The sequence below is a fragment of the Camelus ferus genome, chromosome 6, assembly GCF_009834535.1.
Source record: "Camelus ferus isolate YT-003-E chromosome 6, BCGSAC_Cfer_1.0, whole genome shotgun sequence".
NCBI classification, from domain to species: Eukaryota; Metazoa; Chordata; class Mammalia; order Artiodactyla; family Camelidae; genus Camelus; species Camelus ferus.
The window spans coordinates 91,305,009-91,322,165 of NC_045701.1; the positions used below are offsets into that span (position 1 = coordinate 91,305,009).

The 17,157-nt window shown below is 53.9% G+C and overlaps 2 protein-coding genes across 19 annotated transcripts in view; one reads left to right on the forward strand and one right to left on the reverse strand.

The window, feature by feature from the left end:
- WDR20 (WD repeat domain 20) overlaps nucleotides 1-6,431 on the forward strand; it is a 59,839-nt gene extending 53,408 nt beyond the window's left edge. For all 3 annotated transcript variants that reach the window (XM_032482669.1, XM_032482687.1, XM_032482691.1), the window contains one exon: nucleotides 5,592-6,431. In XM_032482669.1, the coding sequence (XP_032338560.1) occupies nucleotides 5,592-5,645 (54 nt within the window). In that variant the 3' untranslated portion in view covers nucleotides 5,646-6,431. The remainder of the gene's footprint in view (nucleotides 1-5,591) is intronic.
- A 1,557-nt stretch (nucleotides 6,432-7,988) lies between these two features.
- MOK (MOK protein kinase) overlaps nucleotides 7,989-17,157 on the reverse strand; it is a 44,775-nt gene continuing 35,606 nt past the window's right edge. For 12 of the 16 annotated variants that reach the window (XM_032482696.1, XM_032482698.1, XM_032482697.1 and 9 more), the window contains 8 exons: nucleotides 15,471-15,549; nucleotides 15,293-15,341; nucleotides 13,486-13,664; nucleotides 11,988-12,089; nucleotides 10,954-11,127; nucleotides 10,274-10,397; nucleotides 8,578-8,778; nucleotides 7,989-8,493 (listed from right to left, as the gene is read on the reverse strand). In XM_032482696.1, coding sequence (XP_032338587.1) covers nucleotides 8,413-8,493; nucleotides 8,578-8,778; nucleotides 10,274-10,397; nucleotides 10,954-11,127; nucleotides 11,988-12,089; nucleotides 13,486-13,664; nucleotides 15,293-15,341; nucleotides 15,471-15,549 — 989 coding nt within the window. In that variant the 3' untranslated portion in view covers nucleotides 7,989-8,412. Of the gene's footprint in view, nucleotides 8,494-8,577; nucleotides 8,779-10,273; nucleotides 10,398-10,910; nucleotides 11,128-11,987; nucleotides 12,090-12,552; nucleotides 13,665-15,292; nucleotides 15,342-15,470; nucleotides 15,550-17,157 lie in introns of those variants that run through there. The other 4 variants (XM_032482695.1, XM_032482700.1, XM_032482701.1 and 1 more) reach the window with 4 other exon arrangements.

A 17,157-nucleotide genomic window follows, 5' to 3' on the forward strand; every position in this document is an offset into this window, starting at 1 on the left:
CAGCTCCACAGCCAGCTGCCGGGAGGGTGGAGAGGCGGCTCCAGGCTTTCTTCCTTAGCAGCCCTTTTCCTGGGGAGATGTTGTTGTTTTCCTACTCAGAATCCTGGACAGTTTGCTTGAGGCTCTGTTGTCGCTGTTGGGGTCATCCTGCCCACACAGCAGGCCTGGAGGCAGCAGGGCAGCGGGGTGGTCCATGCTCCGGGGGGCAGTGGTATGTGATGTGTGGGCTCGCGCTGTGTGGGCCACGCCCTCCCTCTGAGCAGCACCTGCTACCTCCATCCCCAAAAGCTTCAATAGATGTGCAGGCCCCCCTCCCCGGCACCCTCGTCAGGCCCTGCTGCTCCCCGCAAACGGCCGTGAGCCTGGAGTCCGGGCCTGGAGCTTGGGGCTGGCAAGGCCTCTGGAAGCTCCCTCCCAGCTGCCCAGCCTGCAGGCGGGCCGCCTGCCTCAGCGATCTCCAGGGGTGCACGCTGGCGCCTTCCCAGCCGTGCTGCCCTCCCGAGCCTCCAGTGCTGAAGGGCTTGGGCTCTTGCCTTTGGCCCGAAGCTCCCAGATACCAGAGTGGAGGGGATGGTCACATGCTCCGCCCTCCAAGTGGCCCGCCGGGATCACTGCCATAGGAGCTGTATGTTTTTCCTTAGCACTGAGTAGATTTTAAGCCCTGAACACTACTAGGTTGACAGCAAGTTTAGAGACACATGCACAATTTTGATCTTTTAAGAATAACTAGTTTGTACCTTGAAAAAATATTGTAAGTCCAGCCTGTTGAAATAGTTGCATCTGGGCCACTGGGTGTCTTGGAAGGAACAAAATGTAGAGGCACTCAGCCTACCGCCTGTAAGACCGGAGCCTCTGAGCAGCCTTCCATGGGGCCGGCACAGGGAGTGCCCCTGAAGCGACTCAGGCTAGGCTTTAGGAGGACATAGTGAGGCCCCTCCCCCTGCCCCACAGAGCAGGGAGGATTTCAGAGCCACAGTGGGTCACCCAGGAGTCCGAGGGCCCGCAGGCGATGGAAGGGTCTCTTCCCAACCACGGTTCTCCCAGGAGCCCTTGCCTTTTCCCCAGATGTCTGAAAAGAGCATGATCACTTTTTCTGGGTAGAGTGGTCTCTTTGGAGCAATGTGCCACCATCAGTGTGACCCATTGTTGGGCAGGTTAAGGACAGCAAAGGGGCAGCTGCCCAGTGGAGCCAAGTTCCCAGGCCTATAGCTAACAGTGGGTCTGGGACAGGGAGGGGTGCAGATGCTCAGGGAATGGCCCAAAGGATGTGCTAGGGGAGGGAGCACGTCCCTCTCCTAGCCCCACATCTACTTCCTAAGTCTGACTCAGTGAGTCCAGGGACTCTGGCCTCACGTGCCTTAGAATGAAATGGTAGCTACTCTGTCCGGCTGTTCTTGGTTCTTCTGTACAGTGGTCTGGGTGGCGTGAGTACTGGGATCCTTGGGGACGGGCTACAGAAAATGTATGCATAGCTAGAAACAACGGCCCTGGAGGGAGTTAGCCTGGTGATGTTTCTCATCATGTTTGCACACCATCTCTAGAAAAAGGCATCACTTTACGAATCTTTCCCTCTTAGTCTCTCAGAGAGGTCATTCGGGGGAGCCTTCCTGGCAGGTGCCTAGAAGCATAGCCTCGGGGATCCGCGCTCTGGGTGCAGGGCACCTTCCCGTGACCTATCTGTGCACGGTCGTGCTCAGCTCCTCTCGTGGCTCTTTCCTTCACTTTCTACAAGGTCTCAGGACCTGTCCCGAGGCCAACACGCATGTCACTTTTGTGTGGGGTGAGGGTGACTTTGAGAGAATCAATTGACCAGGCTTTGAGCAGTGCTGGGATGACTTGGTGATCCACATGCAGCCCGAACCCGCCGACCTCTTCCGACCTCATCCCACAGCTGCCCCCTCGAGGTTCTGAGGTCTCAAAGGTTTATGGGTGAGTCCAAGATAACTGGGGTCAGATGGGAGCCCGCTAGGGGCCCAGCAGAGCTTCAGGACAAGGCTTCTGTCTGATGGGGGCCTCTGTGACCCCCATGTCTTTTCTTGCTTTCAGGGTCTGCAATCTTGGCAACAGCCGTGCACAAAGACACGTTCCTTGGTTGTAAATTGTAGCCGAAGTATTGCTTTTCCCTATGCATTCTTGTGAAACAATGTTTAATTCTGTTAGCTTAGTATTGTAAATTAGGATCAAACCCAAACTAAGAGCTGGAGAATTTTATCAGTTTCCATATGAGATCTCCAGCAGGAATGAAATGGCAACTCCGGTGAGAACAGACCAGCTATGAAATGTTAGACCCAGGAGTCACCACTGTTCCTGTAACAGGCTGCCTTCCTAGGGGGCTGTTAGGACCTTATGCCGACTCTTGGCTGGAGAAATGCAGTGATGCTTGCAAAGCTCTTAATTGCCAGCTGTCTGGTGTCAGGTGGACAGACCGGCAGTTGCCACGCTGCCCAGACCGCTGGACACCAGCAAGGTCTCCAAGGCCAGGCGCTGCCCCGCTCCCTTGATCCTGCCGGGGGAAAGGAGGGTGCAGGCGGAGGGGCAGAGGGTCGCCATGTGGGCCGTGGATGGCGGGTCGGGGAGCAGGTCCCCCACTCTGAAAAGCGTGCCCCAAACCGTGCCCCTCCATTAATGTGTCAGGCTGGGCCTCCCTCGAGAGGAGTCTGAGTCTTCGATGGAGGCCTGTTAAGTGTGCGTTTTCCATCTCTCTTGTCATCACCCAGGAACCTTTCAACTAAAGCACAGGCTTATAGAAATAAGGTTACTTTTTACATTTAATTTTCTTTTGAACAGTGATGCTTCCTCTGATGTCTCCACTGTCCATTCTGTCCAGCAAACAGTTCCATCTCCAAGAAGCAGACAGGTGTCAGGTCTCCCTCTCCAACATACCAAGGCCGGACAGGCTCCCGGCCCGCGTGCAGACCCCCTGCCTGCGGCCATTCCCTGTTTAGTCCTGAGGGGCCCTCCCCTCCCCCAGTCCTCTTGTTTCAGACTCTGCCTCACCCGCCCCCCACCCCAGGAGCATCCCAAATCTGCACCCACACCTGGTGCCCACCAGGGGCCTGGAGGCCCAGCCCCTGGCCTTGCCCCCACACCACACTTCTCTCCCCGCTCTGGCAGGGGGGGCTCCTGGACGGGGTGCCTGGGGTCCTCTTGCGGTTTTCACCCACGACTGCTTCTGGCTCAGGGCCTGAGGGGCAGGACCCCAGGCGTAATGCTGCACAGTGTCCTTTCTAAAGTCATTGTCCCTCGGGGTTGGCATCAAAAGGGCTGGCCTGTTCACCCTGTCCAGTTGGTGGTTTAGGTGGGTGTGGACCGCAGGAGCTGGAGGGTTTGAGGGCAGCTGCTCGCTGAGATGACCATCAGGGTCTCTTTCAAACATCCTGGCGGACTGCTGTCAGCTCCCCGCGGCCGCCACAGCTGGATTAGGGCTTTAGACCAGCGAGACCTGGAGACTGAGTGCTTTCACTCTGGCTAGGAGAGCCTCCTGCAGCCCCTGAAGGCAGGGTGGCTTTCCAGTGGTGTCCCCACTGACCTCAGGACCCAGGAAGCCGGTGCCCTGCCCCTCTGTACCTCAGCTCCCTTCCTCCCTCGGAACTGCACAGAAAGGCGCCTAGGCCTCCAGCCCCTCACACTCAGAACTGGACAAAGCCTAAGGCCGGGGAGGGGCTGGGCCAGGGTGGCCAGACCCCGCTGCCACCTGGGGCCCCTGGACACTGGACAGGGGGCTGGTCCCAACCAACCTCCAAGGCTTCTTATATCATTAGTAATTCTCACATTGATTACATGTTGAAATGATAATATGGGATATGTTGGGTTAAATATTTAAATTCATTTGACCAGTTTTTAATTGTTAGATGTGCCACTAGTTTTAAATTTCATGTGTGGCTGGCGTATCCTTGTGCTAGCAACGCTGGTCTGGAGATACCACCTGCCCCAGTGGGACGGGTGTCCTCAGCACGAACATCACCCACAATTGGCGGGGGCTGGGAAAGGGGGCTCAGGCCCTGTGGGTTGAGAGGCCTGGGGTGGGGGCCTCTGCATCTCTGTCCCCCTTTGCAGGGAGGAGCAGTTTGGGGAGAATGGGGACCTCTGCCTTGGGTACATTTGACAGTTCCTGGACATCCTGTGGCTCCCGGAATCCACTTTCCTGACTCTGAATTGCCTTAGACCCTGAGGAGGTTTATCTGTGACACAGGTGACTCCACTCCAGACTGCCCACCAGGGACAGGGAGCTGGCCCTCGCGGCCTCTCTCTGCAGCCCCTGAGGAGCGTTTCTCCTCACTTGGCCAAAGGCTGCCCCCATCACTGAGGCAGTAAGACAGCTGTCCTTCCCTCTGTGCGCCGGGCCGAGGTGGGCAGTCTCCCCGGGTTGGGTGGGCCAGAGCTTTCCCTCCGCTGTCTGGACTTCACCCGGCTGTGTTGAAGGGTCTGAGTGAGAAGCGCGGAGCTGCCCTCGCCGTGAGGTCGGACAGGGCTGTGTCCCCTCCAGGAGTGGGTCCTGGAACCCAGAGATGAGCTTCTGTCAATTCTGAGCGGGGGCAGGTTGCTAAATTCCATCAGCTCTTTGCTTCCTGACCTTGTCCAGATGAACAGATTTCAGGTTTGACGTGAGAAACTGGAGATAAAATGACTTGCAGCAGGACCACGTGTTTCCCAGCTCCTCTCCAGCGAGGTGTGGGCGAAGCTGAAGGTCAGTTTCAGGTGGTCACCCTCATCTGTGTCGGCGCGATTCCGCTATGTGAGCAGGTGGCCACCTTGCTTACATAGCGCCAACCAAGTGCAGCGTGTTTCAGGACAGCTAAGGATGCTTGTGTCAAAACTGAAAATCTATAGCTGCAGTGTTGCACTATTGTAACCTTAAAATTCTTAGTAAATGAATGAGGCCAAATTCTGATGGCATCCCAGTAAATGCAAAGAAACCTAGTGCTCTTTGCTGTGTAAGAGGTTTATCTTAAGCTCACGCCTATATTGCAAGAAATCAGTGAGAGCCTGTGGCCTCTCAGTAGGAGCCACCCTGAAGGGACAGACACCACCTCTTACTGGTGCAGAGAGTCCCCAAGTCCACCAGGCCAAGTGGCAGGACTGGGCTTTGTCCCAGGTCCTCCTTGCTTTACCTGTTGGGCCCTGTATGCCGGCGCTACAGCCAGAGGGGCCCCACCAGCACAGCACCATCAGAGAAAGCCATGCCTTTAGGAAGTGCCAAGAGACTCCCTCCTTGGAGGCCTACCCTGGCTCCAGGGGACTGGGCGCACAGCCGTTGGAGGCGGCAGTGAACAGCCCCCTACGGGGTGCCCCTCACCTTTGGGCCAGTGATGCTGCAAAGAATCTCGGCCCTGAGACCTCCCCTAGGCCAGCCCTGCCCCAAGCCTTGCACCCAAGCAGGAGGCCGAGCTCAGTAGATGCCGAGCTCAGAGGATTCCGATGAGTTAGGAATCAAGTAGATGGAAATGGAGGGGTTGTTAAAACCTTGGCTTCCAAACCATCAGAAATCTAACCGTGACCATGTGAAACTCCTGGAAAAGAGTAAGAGTGACTGTGACTTTTCTTCGTTGCCCCGTGTTTTGCTGGGTTAATGTAAACTGCTTTGTTTGCAGGGTTTACTGTCATCCCCAAACCAGGCCAGTTCTCCAGGTGGGACTGTAGTGTAGCAAGCCCACTCCTGCTGGAAAATTCTCGCCCGACTGGGTCCTGAGGGAGCGACGCGGACATCGGAGTCCAGAGCCCACCTCAGCCTGGCGTCCGGCGGCGTGGGAGGCAGTCGCGGCCGGAGGGAGCAGACGTCGCAGGAGCGAGAGTGGGAGAGAAGCGCGGGGCAGGGGCCTTTCAGTTCACCCAAAGATGTTTCATTTTTAAATCATTCTTTTGGGGCTGCAGTAAAAAATAAGAAATGAGATTTTCTTGCTTTTTACTCTAAAAGTCAATGTAATTAAAACCTCATATATATATATATAAATATATACATATATACATAGTGTAAAATAAAATGTTTCTTGGACAAGAAATCCCCTTAAATCCAACTATTATCAACAGCACTTCACTCTGTTTTTGCACTGATCTTTTTAATACCTTAGGTGGTCGGAAGACAACCTGAAATGCACTCATAGAGAAAGTTGTTACTTTCTGGCTTAAACATGTGATTCAGGAAGACCAATGCTGCAATCATAGATTTTTAAAAAACTGTTTGCACTTAAACTAGTTTAATGTTAAAAAGTTTCTTTGAACTTGGGTTAATGGACCTCCAAGGTGTGGAGTGAAGGTGCCCTTTAAATCTGTTACCATTTATTTTAATACTGTTGTTCCAATGCAGTCACCTGTGTATTATATGTATACAATGTCATTCTGCGATAGGGGAAATGGTCACTTCGGTGGTAATTTTCATCATCTAAAAGTGGTATTTCTAATTCACAAAAAATATTAAAACTATCTTGAATATACCATTTGCTTATCTTCTGTTAAATTGGCTCAGTTTTTCACGTTTTTTGCTGAACTGAATGTTTAACGCCATGCCCCTCACAGCCCTCTCCATCGGTCAGCCCGATTTGAGATGGGCTCATGGGGAGAGTTCTCTGGTTCTCCAGACCCTCCATGCGGCCTCCCCCATCTTGGGCCTCTGTGGCAGCTGCTCCGTGTGCACAGACCCAGTGTCAGCCAGCCGTCTCCCTGTGGCTTCAAGTCCACGAGGCCGTCTTTTGTCATGGAAATCCTGGGATCACATGTACCTCTGGGGTGAGTACGAACAAGCTTTGCTAGCTGCACGGCAACATCACAAGGGGCTTTTATGTGGTTGAAACCAGCTCGGAGCAGGGGTCTCGCCCACACCTCCTGGTAGACGCCCACAAGTTACTAGGATCTGTGTGTAGCTGCTGCCAGGCAGAGGAACTTAGTTTAAAAGATATACAGCTGGCCCCTGTGAAGACCTTTTTATGGTGTGACTAAACCACGAAGTGCCTAGAACACATTTCTCTAAGTGATCCCGCTTAGCGCTCGCATGGTGGGCTCCCGGGCCCTCTGCGGAGGTGGATGGGCACCGTCCCGCCCCATTGCCACTGCCACACAGAGGCAGCCCTGAAAACCCCCCCAGGGGCTCGGATGGGCTTCACAGGAAGCTGTTTCCCACTCCTCTCCAGGGGGCACCCAGCTCCGACAGGCCCATCCCCCTTCCCGTCCGCCTTATTTCTGGTCCTGAATCTGCCCTGCCTGGGCCACTCTGCCCCCACAGGGCCCACATGCCCAGAACCCCGCTCCCCGTACCACTGAGATGCTGCAGCCGCCCCGCCTGGGGGGGCCCGTCCTTCTCTCAGTGCCGCCCTCCCCTCACTCCTGGTTCTCCCTGGCTGTCAGGTGGGCCCGAGGCGGCGGTCACCGGACAGTGTATGGAAGGGTGGCACAGATCTTTGTTGTTTTTTGTTTTTTTAGTAGTTGTATTTCTTTTTTGTTTGTGCCTAACAGAGGCCTGAGGATTGAACCCAGGCCCTGGTGCATGCCAAGCACACGCTCTACCACTGAGCTGCACCACCCACCCCACAGATCTGCCTTACAAAGGGAACAGGAAGGCAAAAACTCACCTGGGAGATTCATAAGTTTGCGAAGATGAGAAGGAACATCCACTTACCAGCTTACATTCCCAGACAAATGGGGGCTTCGATGGCTGTCCCCTCTGCCTGGCCGCCCCTCTGCCCCGTCCCCTCACCCCCCTTGTCATTGGCACCCCTGAACCCAAACGGGCGCACCCACAGGCCAGCAGGGAGCAGGGCTCTCTACTCACGGGAGGAGGCACCTGGCTCCATCCTCCCCGCCCAGGAGGCACTGAGCCCTGAGGGCACCAAGCCCAAGCCTGTGCTCCTTCCTCAGCGGTTTTGCAAGCAACACAGAATGAAGCCACACCAAAGTCTTCCTAACAAAATCAATTTCCCTGCTAAGCTCACAAAAGTAAAATTAAAGGAATGGATAGTCAGGACATATGTAACTCAGAAAATATTAAAATGAAATACTGTAAGGATAGCTTATTTTTTAATAAGAATCAGGGGTCTTTAAGGGTACAGCGCGTGAGCTGAAGCCTTCTCAGCACTACTGGTGGTGTGCTGAAGAAGGCCCACGGCGCCCGCGGTGAAACCGAGCCTAAATAATACATAATAAAGTATAATTTCTGTTTTGATTAATACAAAAAATTACAAAGTAGTCCCTGCCCCAAATTCTTATGTTACGAAAACGAAATAAAACCCTAAAATGAGGTGGTTATACACTGTATTAGACTCGGACGTGCGGTACAGCTGCCTTCAGGATGCCGGCAGCCGGCTCCAAGCTGAGTGGGCGGCGCTGGCCAGCAGGCGGGCTCTCCAGGTGCCAGGCCCCTCCCTGCAGTTGGGCGGGGCCACACCTGGACCCGCCCTCGGGGCAGGTACGCACGCGTGCTGGTCAGCAGCCTCCGCCCCTCCGGTCTACCGTGGGCAGGCGACGCTGTTTCAGGGTCGGCTTGATGTCCTTCTGTGCGTCTGTCTGTTAAAGAAAGTGACAGGCACTCAGCAGGGCCAGGATGGGTGCTGGAGCGGCCAGGGGAAGCCGGGGGGGGGGGAAGCCTACCTTCTGGTTTGCACCAACACACTTCAGGGGTCTCAGCAATGGGACTCTGCCATTTGCCCCTGGGGCCAGCACTGACTGCAGCGCCAGGCTGGAGTATGAGGACAGTTTGGTCACTCCCGCCAGCTTAAGTTTGGGCAGTTCCATCAGGTAGGCCGGTCCTGGTCTCCTAGGATGGTCCTTCTCTTGCTTTAGGGGCTGTTTCTTGAAACAAAACAAAGGCCAGTTGAAAAGAAGATGATTCCCTGCTCATGGGAATTAGGAAAAACAAGAGCAGCTCTTTCGTAGTACCTTTGCCAACACAATTTCCTGACCGTGAGGTGTGACCACAAGGTGACTGGAACACACACACCAGGTCCCAGCCACCCACAAGTGAGGCGGTCACTCACTAGGCCAGGGCCTGGACTAACATCGGGGGAGGCCGAGCTGCGCCGTGCGTGCAGCTCTGCAAGGGCCGAGGCCACGGTGACGCCACCTACTCTAATTCCTGGAGGGTGGCCAGAGCGGCTGTGGCCGCTTCTCTGTGGCCAGTGAGTTAAGGATGGATTTCACACCTTTCAATAGTTGGGAAATTTTCCTGGCATGTGAAAACTACATGAAATTCAAATTTTAGGGCCCACAGTTTTACTGAAATCCACCCCCACCATTTGTTTACATATCGTCCACGGCACCACAAGCCAAAACAAGTGGTCAGTTGAGACAGAGACTTGGGCCTGCAAGGCCTAAACCTCGGCCAAGTGGGCCTCACAGACCAGCCTGGGCCTCGTCTCCACCTGCAGGGGGCGCCTTTAGTGGATGGAAGCAGGAGAGACCGTCAAACACCTGACCAGGCACCTGCCCAGGAGGAAGGGGAGGCCCCGCAGGGGCGGCAGTCGGGGCAAGATGGGCGAGGCTCGGGCCAGAGGTGGGGTGGGGTCCGTCCAGGGTTCAGGGCCCTGAGCAGCTGAAGGACAGACAGCAGCACAGGGAGAAAAGCAGGTTCGGGGGGAGCGGAGCCTGGGTTTGAACACGTTTGCCTCCTGGACTCCCAAACAGAGCTGGAAAGCAGCGGGCTGGACACGGGGGGCCTGGGTTTCTGCAAAACAACCTGACTGCAAGTGCATCTGGGCCCTCAGCCCTCAGCCCAGAGCCACAGCCGCTCAGCGTCAGGCTGAGTGATAACTGATGGAAGGGCACAGCTGCCAGTCTGGAGCCAGCTCACACCTGGAAAACTGGGGGAACTGAGCAAATGGGGGCCACACAGTATCTGAAAAGAACACTCTGGTTTCTAAACCAGAAGTGTGCAAAATGACCTCTGTGATGGTCAGCGTGCCCCTCTGGAGCCTGCTGCTCTCACAGGGGCTCAGTGGCCAAGTGGGAATGGTCACCTAGGCCAGAGTTAGACTCTCTGTGGCCCTCCTTGGGCCGGTCTGAGGGCACAAGGAGGGGACATGTGCACTGCTTTGGCTCAGACCCTGGCCCTGTGTGCAGAGCCCCACCTGGGGATGCGGTCAATCTCAGCTAGAGTGGCAGGAAGGGCTGGCACAGTTGCAGCCGGGCTGCCCGTGTCCCAGCACGGGGAGACGCTGTCTGGCGGGGTGGCAGGTCCCTGACAGACGCGGCAGCCCAGCCAGCCATGCCCTCCACAGGTGGTGTTGGCCTGAGAGACACAGGCTCGAGGGCACCCGGCCCGGGCTCAGCTCACCGACGCTCTCAGTACCTGCTTTTGGCCCTCCTTGGGAGTTTGCCAGGTGCTGCTGAGTAGTTCCGGGGCCACAGGGTGCTTTGGAAAGAAAGTTGTGGCTTTCCTCCAGTGGCTGGCCAGAGCCTGCTTCTCGGTGGCCCTGCAGGGAGGGTAGAGAGGAGGGGGCGCCTACCCTCAGAACCCACCAGCCTGTAGCCTGTCTGCCTTCTTTGTCTCCAAATCGGTGAGCGCCTTGTCGCTGCCTCCCCTCCCCAGCGTGCGCTGCCCGAGGAGCCCTTTCCCTCTCCTGCTTCTGCCTGTCTCTGGGCCGGGAGTGGAGGGGTCCACCCCCCCAGACACTCGAGGTTTGGGGAAGATGAACCCCCTCGTCACACGTACCCCAGTGGACACGGGTGTGGACTCGCATGCCCTCCGGTGCCAGATGCCGCCCAGGTGCCCTCAGACCTCACGGCGCGTTCACCCCATTTACCCGGACATGCACAAGATGACTCGCGAGTCTATAAACAACTGAGCCTTGGCATCAACGGGAAAGCAGCTACAGAGCCCTCCTTCTGCCCCCTGCGCAGCCGCTGACAGCCTCCTTTCGGGAGACTATACCAGAAGGGGCAGGCTGGGGGTTCCCTGAGGTACTGGCACAGCTCCTGGAACCCACCTGCCCCACCGCGGGCCCCGCGGGGCCCCGCCAGCGTGCCCACCTCTGCTGGTGGAAGTAGGGGTGCTGCAGGGCCTGGTGGGCAGTGATTCTCTCGTCTGGGTCATAGGCCACCATGGCGTGCAGGAGGGAGAGGCATTGTGGAGACAAACTGGCTGTCAGGAGAGGTATTCCTGATCCCTTTTTAAAAGGAAAATCAAAACTCATAGCTCTCGACCTGTATTAAAAGCCCAACGATAATAAACGATCACACCATCACTGGAGCACATGGCAGGTCCGTCATCGCGACTCTGTGGGGCCTGCACTTAAGGTAATGGTTAACGGTCACAAAAGGGAGGGGGACTGGACAGCGGTCCAAATCCAGAGAATACAAGAGTGGACCGACACGGACACTGTGGGCTCTGGGTCACAGTGACGTGCCAGTGCAGGCTGGACCCCAGCAGATGTGCCCCAGGGCCCGCGCTGACGGCAGGGAGGCCGCGCGCCGTGAGGGAGGCCAGGCGGCACACGCGAGACTTCTATACCTTCCACTCAGGTGTTCTGTGAACCTCAAGCTGCTCTAAAAAATGAAGTCTATTTTTAAAAAAAGGTGGGGGAGATCATGAAATCTGTTATGCTATAAAATGTAAGAAAAATACTTTTCTTCAAAAAGACTAATCTCTCACTCCCACCAGAGAAGCATAAAATAAAGTTTAAAAAAGAAAAAGAGTCCAAAATAGTTGTCATCTCTTTACTCCCCTCACAGGGCCCTCCCTTGGAAGCCCCCAGCCCGAGTCCCCGTCCAGGTGACGGAGTGGCCACAGCAGGCTGGGTGGCAGCTACACTGGGCCCTTGCGTGCAGCCCATGCGTGCAGCCCATGCTTGACGACCTTTCTCACCCAGAGGCCTCTATATCCTAGCAAATGTTCAGGGGACAAGACCTGACTGTCCAGCCCTCAGGGGGGCTGTGAGGAGGCTCTGCCTGGGCAGCCGTGCTGGGGCCAGTGGTGCCCAGCAGGCGCAGGGGAGGCTGTGGGGTGAGGTACCCTGGCCTGGCAGGGTGAGTCCCGGGGGACTCCTGGGAGCAGGTGCACTTACTGCTTGAACTTGGCAAGGGTGTTCTCAGTAGGCGTGCCGATGATGTCGTGGATTCTGGAGATCTGGTCCAGCTCATTGGCTCCAGGGAAGAGGGGCTGCAGGCTGGGCAGGTGCAACCGGGGGCTGTGGTCAGGGCAGCAGCCCAGGTGGAACCCGGGGTGCCAGCCCTCCCCGCATGGTGACTTCCATCCCCCTGGGGCATAGGTCTTCCTCCATCTCCTGTCCCAGACAGACAGAGCCCTCTGCCCGCACAGCCCGGGTCTCTGCCGGCTGCGAGATGTAACCACCAAGGGTCTTCCCACAGCCCAGGAGAGTTTCACTGACAAAAACTCAGGCTGGGCCAGGTCAAGTTTTGCTACCAACTGAGTTCCAAGGAACATTTTGGGTTTGGAGTTTTTCAAGGATTGTGGAATTGTGGATGAAAGACTTCAGACCTGTAACATACTACACGCCACAAAGGAGGGTTTAAAAATCTGGCTCTGGCAGTAAGACTAGCTTCTAGCCAAGAGAACAGCAGCATCTCACGGCTCTCGGGGAAGAAGAGAAAACACAGGCGAGCAAGTACCAGATCCCAGTGGCGGAGGCCATGGGGTCACCGCTGGCAGCTAGACTCAGACCAGACGCCGCTGGTCGTTGCGCACTTAACGCTTAAGCCCTTTAACACCCTCGACTGACTCCCAGGACTTCAGCACGAGGAGAGACTGTATGCTGGTACTTCAGCGGCAGTGAAAGCGTCACTCCCCTTTCACCTATCAGTACGAACGACACAGAATCAGAAGGTGGGCCCTGAAGGATAAGGGGTCAGCCGAGCAGGCAGGAGCAGGCGGCCTGGGTGCTGCCTGTGCTGGGCTCTGCGTTCTGCTGCGCGTCACCCTGGCATTAAATTCACCCACCTCTTCATGATCCACTTCCTCCTTGGGTTTCTCCAACCCAGTACCCTCCGCCTGGGAGAAGAGCAGGCCCTCCTCCCCTCCCCCAGCCTCTGCTCCATCCAGAGGCTGCAGGGGAGGACACTCAGGGTTGGGACTCGCTGGACTCCAGCCCGTCCTCACACCTGGGAGGGCTGCGCCGCTGAGGGCAGACCTGGGGACCCACCGCTCACACCTCCCCACGGCAGGCCCCACGAGTGGCAGTGAGCACGCTTCTACTCTGCTCCTGAATCTGGTAATCAGCTGTGTCACTGATGAAACCAAATGAAAAGGCCCACAGACCCCGGGCCGGGCGGGCTGGCAGGAAACAGGTAACTGACAGTCGTCTTCTCCATGACAAGCAAACAAGGAAAAGTACTTGACAAAAAGGAAAAGGAAAGCCCAACACAGTTTCCATCGTTAGAAAACAGCCACGACAGAAGAATGACAGTAAAACCTGTGCAGCAAAGGAAGGGGCTGGCCCAGAGCCCCTGGACCGGCCGAGCCCCATTGCGCAAGCTGCCTCAGGACACCGACGCAGAGGTCCAGCGGCAGGCGGGGTGCCCCGCGTGCGGCCGGCTCAGCGCTACCTGGCCACCTCGTAGAGCACGCAGCCGGCACTCCACATGTCCATCTTGTAGGTGTAGAAGCCGTCGGTGAGGAGACACTCGGGGGCCCGGTACCAGCGGGTGGAGATGTACTCTGTGTACGGCTGCTTCGAGTACACACTCCGGCAGGACCCAAAGTCCCCTAATTTCAGGACATCCTGCTGCGAGGAGGGGAGCAGGGACAAATAACACCTTGTCAAGTAGCTCTTGTAACACCAACCATTTCAAATATTTACACACTAATGGGAAAATTTCTGACATCTAAACTAGCTTGTAAAATATAAACTACTGGCTTTGTAAGCACCTGAAACTGCCTCTAACAGAAGAGGAAGTGGTGTTTCTATTCAGTGGAACACATCTACAAATATTCTGGCTACGTTTTACAGATATTTCAAAATGTCTACTGGCTTCAGAAACTCTGAAGTCCCAGTGCAAGTCTACAAACGAGCTGCACACGCTGGTCACATCCCCTGTTACGCCTCAAACCCCCCATTCTGTCCAGCACTTCTGGGAGCGTGGTTCCCACTCGGGGGTGGCTGGGCCGGGGCAGGACAGACAGCCCAGGGAAACAGGTGTCAAGGCATTTCTTCCACCTTCTTTACCCCTCACATTCAAGTAATAAAACGCATGCTGTCAATACATTTGAAGCCTCTGGCACCTACAGCCACAGCGAACACTGCACAGCACTATTCCTCACCAGACTCGCAGGAAACCTACTCTGCTCGCCTTTTACCTCTGTTCCCATTCCCGATACATTCAACACAAATTACCAGGCATGTTAAGGGGCAAGAAAAAACACAGTCTGAAGAGACAAAGCACGCATCAAAACTGGGCTCAAATACAGCACAGGTTTTAGAATTTTAGAATTACCAGACAGGAAATTTAAAATAACTATAATTAATTTGTCAAAGGCTCTAATGGAAAAAGTAAAGAGCATGCAAGTTCAGGTGGAAAACATAAGCAGAGAGATGGAAACCCTAAGAAAGAACCAAAAGGAAACACTAGAAATAAAAAAAAAACACTTTAACAAAAATTTTAAAATGACTGATAGGCTCAGCAATAGCCTAAACACAGCCAAGGAAAGAACCAGGGGGCCTGAAGACCCGCCTAGAGAGATTCCCCAAACTGAGACGCAAAACAGCAGAAGACCGGCAGAAACAGGACCGAGCACACAAGAGCCGTGGGGCGGCTCCGCAAGGTGCGGCACACCTGTAACGTGGCCGGCTCTCAAAATGACGCTGACTGCAAGGAGCCGGCACAAACAAGAGTACATACCATCAGATTCCACTTATAGAACATTTCAGAAAATACACACTAATTCTGTAATGACAGAAAGTCAGCCAGTCTTCGCTTGGGGACAAGAGATGAGGAGGGAGGGGTCACCAAGGGGCAAGAGGAAACTTCTGGGAGCGATGGACTTGCCTGCTGACCTGACTGGGATGCTGTACGTTACACCCAAATGCATCGAACTGCGCACCTCACGTATGTATAGTTTCAGGGGTTTCGAGTGAGACAGATCTGAACTCGGTTCCTGCTTCTTCCACTTTACAAAGATAGTTTGACTGGAGTTTATTTTTGCATATAGTATTAGAAGGATACCTAAGATAACTTTTTTCCAGATGTCCACTTACATTGATGGCATTTATTAAATAAACTGTTTTTCCAAACTGGAAGAAAAAAAATTAAAATAGACATGGTATCCAGCTATCAGGGACTGAAAGCACATCTGATGGAAAAGTTTATATTCTACCTCTATTCTGATACCAATTCTTCATTTAAAGATTCTTACCTTTATCAATATATTTTCTGGTTTTACGTCTCTGTGAAATATTCCATTTCTGCATGCAACATAAAACGGAGGATAGAATTAATGGTACTGCATTCATTCAAAATCTTGTATGCTGTATTTTTAATAAATGTTAATACATTTTTTAAACTTGAAAGCCGCCAAGTCCCCAAGTGCGTACCTGTGCATATGGTCGAGAGATGTACACAGCTGGTACATATAGTGCGCAATTTTTTTTTCTGACAATGGGTGTCTTCTCCCTGTGTGATCAAGGAAGCAGCCAAATATGGTTACCAATGGTCCACACCCCCTTTACTGAAACCAAAATAGAATCCATTTTTATTAACAGTGCAAAAATCTGACTTTCTCAGTGAAAAACCACCTGAAGTAGTTCTAGGAAATACGGAGTCTATCTACAAAATATGCCAGTTAAAATTCGAGAGACTGGCACGATTTCACTTAAAATCCCAGCGCCATGCCTCTCTGACTGCAGAGCGGCAATCACAGGGCAGCTCAGCAGGACAACACGGCCTCAGGCGGCCCCAGGACGCGCCTTCTAACGCAGGATGCGGGATTGGGAGCTGTCCGGAGGCACGTGCAAATCCAGTGTTTCCCCAGCTTCCCGTCTAAACGGAGGGTTCCATTTCTAAGGGTGGCACCACACAGCTCAGAAGAGTACGTTTTCTTAATCCGACAAGACCAACGCTGGCTTTAGCTTTCACAGCCCGCGGGCTCCTCTCACAGAGGCAGCGATCCTGACCGCACTGCGGGCACCTGCGCCTGGGGGCGCCGTCCCTCGCCCTGCTCTCCACACCTTCCTCCCCTCCTGCCGTGTTCAGGATGCTCTAAAACTCCCAACACTACACTCCAGCATCCTAGCTACCCTCATGCTGGACGATGTCACACTTCACTTGATTTTAATTTCAAAGGTCTATGTTTTTCGGTTATTAAGTTTTAAATCAGCAAAGTATCCACTCTCAACCATTCAGAAAACCACTTTTCTCTCCATGAGCATATGTCCCACTTGACATTTTTGGTCCTAAATTTGCAATTTCTGTTGAAAAAAATAAACACATTCTTTTTTCTGCGTAACAAGAATGTTCATGTTAACAATAGAATGTAACTTAAATTATAAAATGTCTAAGTGAAATGAACTTTTTCCATGTCATACTATAATCTTTTTATCCCATTTCACTTAATTTATCATGTTTTCCAAAATTTAATTAAAAGAATTAAAACTAAAACTGTCAGCTTTCCCTAGCTTAAGGAATCCTGTAATTTTATTAATTATCTACATAAAGGTGAGAAGAAAGAAAACTTTACACAGGAGGCTGGATGAAGCTTCATGAAGTTCGGCACTCCTCTGAGAGGGCTCTCACTGCCCCCTAAACAGCCTGACTCCCCAGACCCCTGTCTGCAGATCCCCGCTGGTACATGGGCTCTCAGGATACAGGAACTTGTGAAGACCCAGAGTGCTCCCCGCCCTCACCCCCAGGCATTTCTGGCTCAGTAAGTCTGCTGTGCGGCCCCCAAAGCTGCCTTTCCAACACATTCTCAGAACCGGCTCCTGGGCCCAGTCCTCCCTTTGGGGACCACGCCTACCACACCCTCTTGTTTCCCCGAATGCTCCAGTCCCACCCATCTGTGGACGTTGCTGCACATGTGAACAGTTGTACTCATGCTTTCTGCTCCTGGAAGCACCCCTCCCAGCCATGTCCACACCTTACTTGTGGCATAATATTGTCACTATAGTCAACTGAACTTGAACTCCAGACAGGTGGGCTCTTTTAGGAAAAGTCCAATCCATCCAATCTTCATAATCACCTTGGGAGCTTTTAAAAGGTAGATTCCAAGGCCCAAACCCAGAC